The sequence below is a fragment of the Apis dorsata genome, unplaced genomic scaffold, assembly GCF_000469605.1.
Source record: "Apis dorsata unplaced genomic scaffold, Apis dorsata 1.3 scaffold_94, whole genome shotgun sequence".
In the NCBI taxonomy this organism is placed as follows: domain Eukaryota; kingdom Metazoa; phylum Arthropoda; class Insecta; order Hymenoptera; family Apidae; genus Apis; species Apis dorsata.
In genome coordinates, this window is record NW_006263392.1 from 369,898 (window position 1) to 377,743 (window position 7,846).

General features: G+C 26.5%; 1 protein-coding gene across 1 annotated transcript in view; it reads right to left on the minus strand.

Annotated features, from left to right (window-relative positions):
• LOC102674161 overlaps positions 1–7,846 on the minus strand; it is a 50,227-nt gene that overhangs the window by 26,524 nt on the left and 15,857 nt on the right. The window contains 13 exon segments of the mRNA XM_031508678.1: positions 737–2,120; positions 2,123–2,335; positions 2,421–2,569; positions 3,125–3,274; positions 3,688–3,806; positions 3,929–4,002; positions 4,489–4,554; positions 4,872–5,012; positions 5,078–5,326; positions 5,433–6,089; positions 6,319–6,598; positions 6,922–7,233; positions 7,664–7,782. Coding sequence (XP_031364538.1) covers positions 737–2,120; positions 2,123–2,335; positions 2,421–2,569; positions 3,125–3,274; positions 3,688–3,806; positions 3,929–4,002; positions 4,489–4,554; positions 4,872–5,012; positions 5,078–5,326; positions 5,433–6,089; positions 6,319–6,598; positions 6,922–7,233; positions 7,664–7,782 — 3,913 coding nt within the window.

Genomic DNA, 7,846 nt, shown 5'->3' on the forward strand with positions numbered 1-7,846 from the left:
ATTTTTTATTTTTCTAGATAATTTTCTAGATGGAATAATATTTATTTTTTATATCATATGAAAACAAGTATCAAAAAGAATTTCTCTATGTCATATATAATAACTATCATAAAAGATTAAAAGTAAAAAAAAATATTTTGAATAATATGTATCAATGAATTATAAAAACCAATAAAACATTTTTTCTTTCATTTTCTTCTAATGCTTACCATTTAATTTACATAATTTACAAATAATACATTTAACTATGAGTCCTTAACATTCTGTATATTATTATATTGAATACCTATATATTTTATATTCAAAATAGTATGTGTCAATATGTCATATAATGCAATGTTTTGATGCTGTATTATGTATCTATATATATATGTGATATACATTCTTGCATATTATTTAAATAAACTATGAAAAATAAAAAATGATCTTATCCTTAATTTCTAACACCTGCCTTATGATTTTATTTTAAAATTAAAACCAATTGCTGATTATATATAAGAAAAAGTTACTCAAAATGAGTATGCTTAAAAATATATTTCATCATTGAAATTAATGTCTCAATTGATCGATAAGTTAAAAAAATTATTCGAAAAGATTACTTTCATGCGCGATGTTAATCGACCATTAACATATCATTAACATAAACATATGTATATATAATTTCTAATTTGCATAACATCCAATATTTTTAACATCAACAAGCACGCATTCAAAAAATGTAATATTGATTGCTTACGTAAAAAGAAATCAAGATTTAGATGAGTTCGATTTAATCTTGGATAAATTTTCCAATCCTTGAGCATTAAGTTGATCGTATTATTAGTATGAATTTTTTTTTCAATCAAAATTGGAATTTGCTGATCGTTGATCATATTGTTTTTTCGTTTTTTTTTAATTTGAATTGATAAAATATTAGAATGATTATTTTCTTTAATAAATGACATTGAATTTTGTTGAAATTTGTCTTGAACGATGAAATTTTGCTTGCAAAGTTTTTCTTCATAATTTGTTATATTATTATCATTTTGCAAAAAATTTTCATTCCAAGATTGAAAATATTGTTTATTAGTAGAAAATGATAATATATCATAATTGATTTGTTTTAATTCATGAATTAAATCACATTTTTTTAAATTAAACCACAGATATTTTTTTCTATTTCCCTTTTTTATTTGATTATTTTTATTATGCCATAATTCTTTTATTCTTTCGATATTTAGATAGGAACTTGATAATTGTTTGATAAATTTAACATTGGATAATTGTTGTTTTATATTTGTCTTTTTTTGAATATAATTTTTTACAATATTTATTATTATATATGATGAATCACACTTTTGAATATTTTCTGATATTAACTTTTCATTTATATTACACAAAGATAATATTTTATTCATATCATTATTTACGTCCTTATCAAGAATTATATTGTTTGAAGATATAATATTCATATTATACATTACATTTGATGTATATGAAAAATGTAAAGAAGAACATTGAGGAAGAGATGATGCTTTTACATAATCAAGATTACATATTTCTTTCAATTGATCTATCATATATTTTTGTTCCGATAATGATAACTTCCATTTATTATTTATAGATATTTCATTATACATATATGAAGTATTGTAATAATTATTACTATCATTCTTATTTAATAAATTTATTGTTGAATTTTCGAATATTTTATCTGATTCATCTCGTAAACCGTATTGACTGATTTTATTATTTCTTAAATCTAATTCGGATCGAAATTTACTATTATCATCAATGACAGAAAAATAATTTAATCGAGTTTGATACTTCTTAATTGAAATAATATTAGGTTCCGAAAAAAATTTCTTTAAATTATCTAATCTCATCGAATTAGATCCATGATCAATTGATTCAATGTCATCAAGTTTCGAAAAATATTTAGCTAAGATTGTTACGCGATTTCTGCAACTAAGGCGTATTTCTTCTGGTGATTTCCAACACTTATTGAAACTGGAAACATCACACGTTATATTACTAACTAGACCAGATAAATTAAGATTCAATACTGGAATGATATTAAACATGTCAGTCTTTGTTTTTAGAATTGTAAATATTTCGAAATTGTCATTGTTATTTAATATACAACACACGGCGATAACAAGATATCTTTTATTTTTCTTTCTCTTATTTCATCATTTCTTTCCTGTTGTTTCGCCATATTATATTTGTTTGCCTGTTTATTTGTCCTTGTATATTTTTCTTGTTTATATGAAGATGTTTCTCCTCATTCATATCTATTTGTAATTTGTCCTTCTTCGTTGATTAATTGTGAATTATAGCGTTTGATCACAATGCGCTGCACCTCGTAGTGAGTTTAATATTACGAGATAATCTTATGAAATATCAACTATGATGTTAACCATGTGATTATAAATACTTACGTTATTATTTTCCAATTGGTATTTATCGAATTGATTGCTTGAGAATGGAACTGATGATATTTCATCAACTTGATCGATATAAGGTATTGAATCAAGAGAAAAACTATTACATTTGATGTTTACTGTAGCCAAAGAATCCGAGTTTGTGTCTAAAATAATCGATGTTTAAATAATATTTATATTTATCGATTGAATAAATAAAACGAATTGACAAACTTTCAAAACAGACAGCAAATTTCTTTTTTCGTATTAATTTTTTTGTTTAGTTACAGTGCATGCATTATCTCTCAAAATATTAAAATTATGTGTAAAATAATAATATAATAATTTTGATATAATATATTTTGATATAATATTGATAAAAATATAATATTGTAAATATCCGAAATCATAATTGAAAGATAAAAGTAAATTTATGTTATTGCCATCACCATTATTATCAGCCACCATATACTACTTATTCTAAAATTATAAATTATTATTTTTTCTCGCTTTTTCCCCAAATGTTTTATCATATTTATTTGTTATATTATATTTATAAAATTACGTATTTTTTAGTAATGAATGACAATTTTTTAATTTTCTAATTTGTAAAATTTCTAAATATTTTGCAAAGATTGCAATACCAATTCAAAACGAGATTTAGAAAAATTTAAAGGATTAAAATTCCACGCCTTTAAAACATATCGAAAAAAGAATCGCACCTGGTACTGAATCAATTGAACATTCCAAATCAATCGCGTGCCTTGGAACATTCAACAAATTACCCATTGAATGTGACGTAGATGATTGCTCGTTCATTTCTTGCGCCGTTGAAGCTTCCAAGTTTTCGGACTTGGGTCGAATCTTGTATGCTGATCAGGAACAATTAGTTAGTAAAGCGTTAATTAAGCATTCATATCTCGTTGTTTCGCGAGAGCCAGAATACGAAGAATAAAATGGCGTGCAATGATGAATAATGCGAGCAAGAATAATATGTAAAAGCGTTATCAAGCGAACATTCCGCAGTTAGCAAATTGAAAGCATCGCGAAAATGAGTTGGTTCTTTAAATTCAGACTGATTATTTTAGTTTTTTTTTTCTTAATTACGCCGTTTTTTTAAATTCGTTGTCTCACTCTCACGATATATACAGTTCTTTTACCACAGATTTCTCGTTTCGTCAATAAAACGAAACGAATTATCAAACGGTGAAATAACAAATTGAGTCAATTTGTAATATTAAAATGTGAAAGTTTAAATATTCCATACTAAACAAAAAATACATACCTCTGTTCATTACTGGTGATGGTTGTGACAATAAAGTAGCTAAACCATGGTATATGGCACCCTGCTTAGCAACTTCAAGTGTGACTACTGGACCAGTGCGTACTAAATATTCAGCAGCTCTATAAAAAAACGAAATCAATATTAATAAACTTAAATATGAAAAAAACTAACATAAAGAATATTTCCGCAACAGTTTTGCGATTATTATGCCGCAATCTTTAATTTTTTTTGTAATACTTACTTTTCTTGAGTAATTCCTACTAAACTTTGTCCATCCACTTTTAACAATTGATCACCAGCAGTCAATCTACCATCCTGCATATGTATTCATACATATGTATTTTGATATTGCAAAAAAAAAAATACAAAAAATTCAATATTAATTAAAGTGCTCATATATTTTTATCATATAAAATATATGAAAATTAATAATAAAAATGAAGAAATAAAATATATCTAAGATAATTCACGAAATATCTTACTTTAATTTTTGTTATTATTAATATCAAAAATTTTTCAGATAGAATTGAATAGTTTTAGAAAGGTATTATATTATTAATTTTTTTATATGTAGATACGTAAAAGATATGTGATAATTATTTAAAAAAACTAATAACATTAAAATGTATCTTTCCTGAAACCATTCAATTCCATCAATCATTTATTTTTTTCTTATAAAATTTTTTTCACAATGAATAATAATAATGATAAAAATGAAGGTGGTAATATCTAAACTATCCTATAGAAAAAGATATTTTAATAAATGATACATATATCAGAAAGTAAATAATATTTACTCACAGCATCAGCAGCACCACCAGCAACTACGCTCTTTATATATATTCCAAGTCTATCTTGACCAGCACCCTGAAAAATTCGAAATATTATATATCGAAAATATTTAAAATTTATAGAATATTTTATTATATATTTTTACATATATATATATTTTTTTATTATATAAATTTATAGAATTATATAAAAATAATAATACATAATATAATAATAATACAACAATATAATTTAATAAAATATATATAATTTATAAAATTTTCTATTAGAAAATCTATATTCTATTACAAGAATCAAAATTTATTGCAAGCATATACTAATAAATTTTGTAATATCGAAATATGTATTTAAGCATATGTATACAAATATAATACATATATATGCACACATACCTTTGCCGCAACTATACTTAAACCCATTCCATTAGTAGATTTATGTAATTTTATTATATGTATCTCAGGCTGAACAATATTTGAACCTGTATGACAAGAATACCCTCCAGATCTATTACTCATTGCACTTGGACTGCGAAACTATTAAAATTTAAAAGTTAATATCATTTAAAATATTTTTAACTATGAAAAAAAAAAAATTTTACATTATTATGATGATCTATCATATATATAGTCCAGTATCCACTACTAGTAGGTTGTGATGCCATACGACAAAGACCATCTCGTTGTAATGGCGCTAAAAATTCTGCTAATCCTGGAGGCACACCGCGAATAACTTCGCAACTATATCCATCTTCAGGAAGTAAAAGTGCCAATGCCAGTGTAGGTTCTTCCTCAAGTCGAATCTCCCTGCCATCAGCACGTGCTAAAGTATCAGCCACACTTTCTGCTACCTAGAATTTAATGGTAAAAATTTTAATTTCTTTTTATTTTTTTTTTTATCATATTTTTTTTTACGCGATACCTATTTATTCTATTTAATCACAAGTATCAACTTACTCTGACTACATTCTCAATTAATTCTGCCGGAAGTCTTGGCTCATCAGCAGCCGGTTGATATTTTTGTAACAATGCTCGGACTTGAAGAGAATTCAATTTAAAACAAGTAGAACTTAAAGTAGCAAGTTCTTCCGCATTATATTTTGGCGCTTGTAAAAGATGAGTCGCTTGCATAATTGTTGCTAAATGACATTGGCTCGCGAGTTCTAAACCTTGCCTCTCAGCCCAAGTTTCAAGAGCGTTCAATCTTGCCTTTAATCTACGACCGAACCATCTAACACATAAGTTTGTGTTTGAAACTAATGCATTAAACGTAGTTGCATTTATTGTATGAAATAAATGACTAAATAGTTGAATCGTGAGCGCAGCATTTACTCTACATCGTCTGAGTAATGCCATTGTACTCGAAAATATTTGGAGAACACCAGCTTCTTTAGCAGGTTCATCTGCATCAGCCATAAATTGTGACATTGCCGGCGCTAGTTCTAAGGAAATGCATCGAACTAGCGATGCGAAAGCTGCATGAACTGCTTCTGTCAAAATATCCTGTGCCCTCGTCGAAAATGCTCCTACATGACGATCGTTTTTCAACATATGTAATAATTCCGAACCATTTGCTAACCATAATGCCAATGAAGATGCATCCATATACCGTTCCTATGTGAAATATAGTGAATAATAAATGAATAATATAAAATTTTGCTTTGACCGAAACAAAAATAACAAAATAAAATTAATTAATTTAATAAAAATTATAATCCAGTAATGAATACTAAAATTTTGAATCTATTTATTTGTTTGAATATTTAATCAATACATAAACAATGTTGTTAATTTTTAATAAAACATCGACCATTTATTTTTTTCTTGTATTATTTTAAATTACCTGTATTACCCGTTGAATCATGCTAGCAACGTTTGCTAACATTACAGTTAATCTGTGAGCTCTCTCTGTTGGTTGTAATTCTGGCCTATAATGTGTGCTTGCACGATATCTTGCTGCCAGGTAAAGCGTATATGTTGGAGCCAATTTAAATTGAGGTGCTGATGGTTCAACATCTGTAATTACTGCATGAAAAAATGTTTCTTCCGTTTCTTCAAGAAATTCTAATACAGCTGGTAAGATTGGATCCGTTCCTCGTGGTTGTCGATCATTCTGTAATGTTCTATCGAAATAGCAATATTCAATGTTACTTATAATTCATATAACCAAATTTATTTTAGTTTCGTTTCCTCATTAAATTTGTATATTTATAGCAGAGATTATTTTTAAAAAACACATTTATATCTTATATTTTTTTTTGTATTATATTTTTTGAGTTTTTTATATTTTGTATTATATATTTTGAGTTTTATCTTATTATGTCTCGTTTTAATTATATTTGTTTTAACTTACCCTAAAGAATCCCATCTTTGACCGAAAAATCCATTCTTAACGATAGACATTTGTCAAACTAAATTCTTTCGATGAAAAATAAAAGCTTGTTACCTGTTACCATCTCTACTGCTGGTAAGACTGGCAGTCTCAACGTTTCCATCGAGATCAAATGTAGTTTCATAATTATGAGTTGATTCCAATGCATGCGTTGGACTTCGAGTATGACATACAGTAACAGCAGCAACAGGAATGGGTGTAGATTTGTTTGGACTAGACGAATGAATAACTTGATCTTGAATTGATTGGCTCTGAATTTGAACTTGATTCTGTCCATTATTTGAAGTTCCGGGTACTGATCCATATCTTTCCATGTTCGTTTCTTGAATGGCCAAGTCTGGGGAGCGTCTACGGTACAAAAGCAGGCTGCGTGCAGGAAAAAAGAAGCAAACTAGGAAACTACAAATGGAATGTAGAAAAAAGAACTAAACTTGTTTCTTCATGAACAAGAGTGGAAAGAAACGGAAAAAGAAAGAGAAAGGAAGAAGAAAAGAAAGAAGGAAAAAGAGAGAAATTATCGTGCAAACATTGTAAAAAGCGTGCTCGAAAAATATATGCAATATTTTCATACAAAAAATTATTTTGGTGATATTGTTATGGTTTAACATCGATTTTATATTTCTATTGTTATTTGATTTCTATTTTCATTTCTTTCTTTTCCCCGCGTTTTAAAAAATATAATTAATTTACTTGCTAATAAACTAGTCGTCTTATCTACTTATCATTATCTACTCGTAAATTTTATCCCATTTATATATATATACATATTAATATAAATATAAAACAATGTGCTTACCGGTCATAATTGTATTCGATTTGTTTTCCAGAATCATGTCGTTGTCTAATTCGTTCATCAGGTGTTGGATCGATGAATTTAAAAGTATGTAATCTGCCAAATTTCACAATTGCTCCATTCTATATAAAAAAAAAAAAAAAAAAAAAAAAAAAAAAAAAAAAAAAAAAAAAAAAAAAAAAAAAA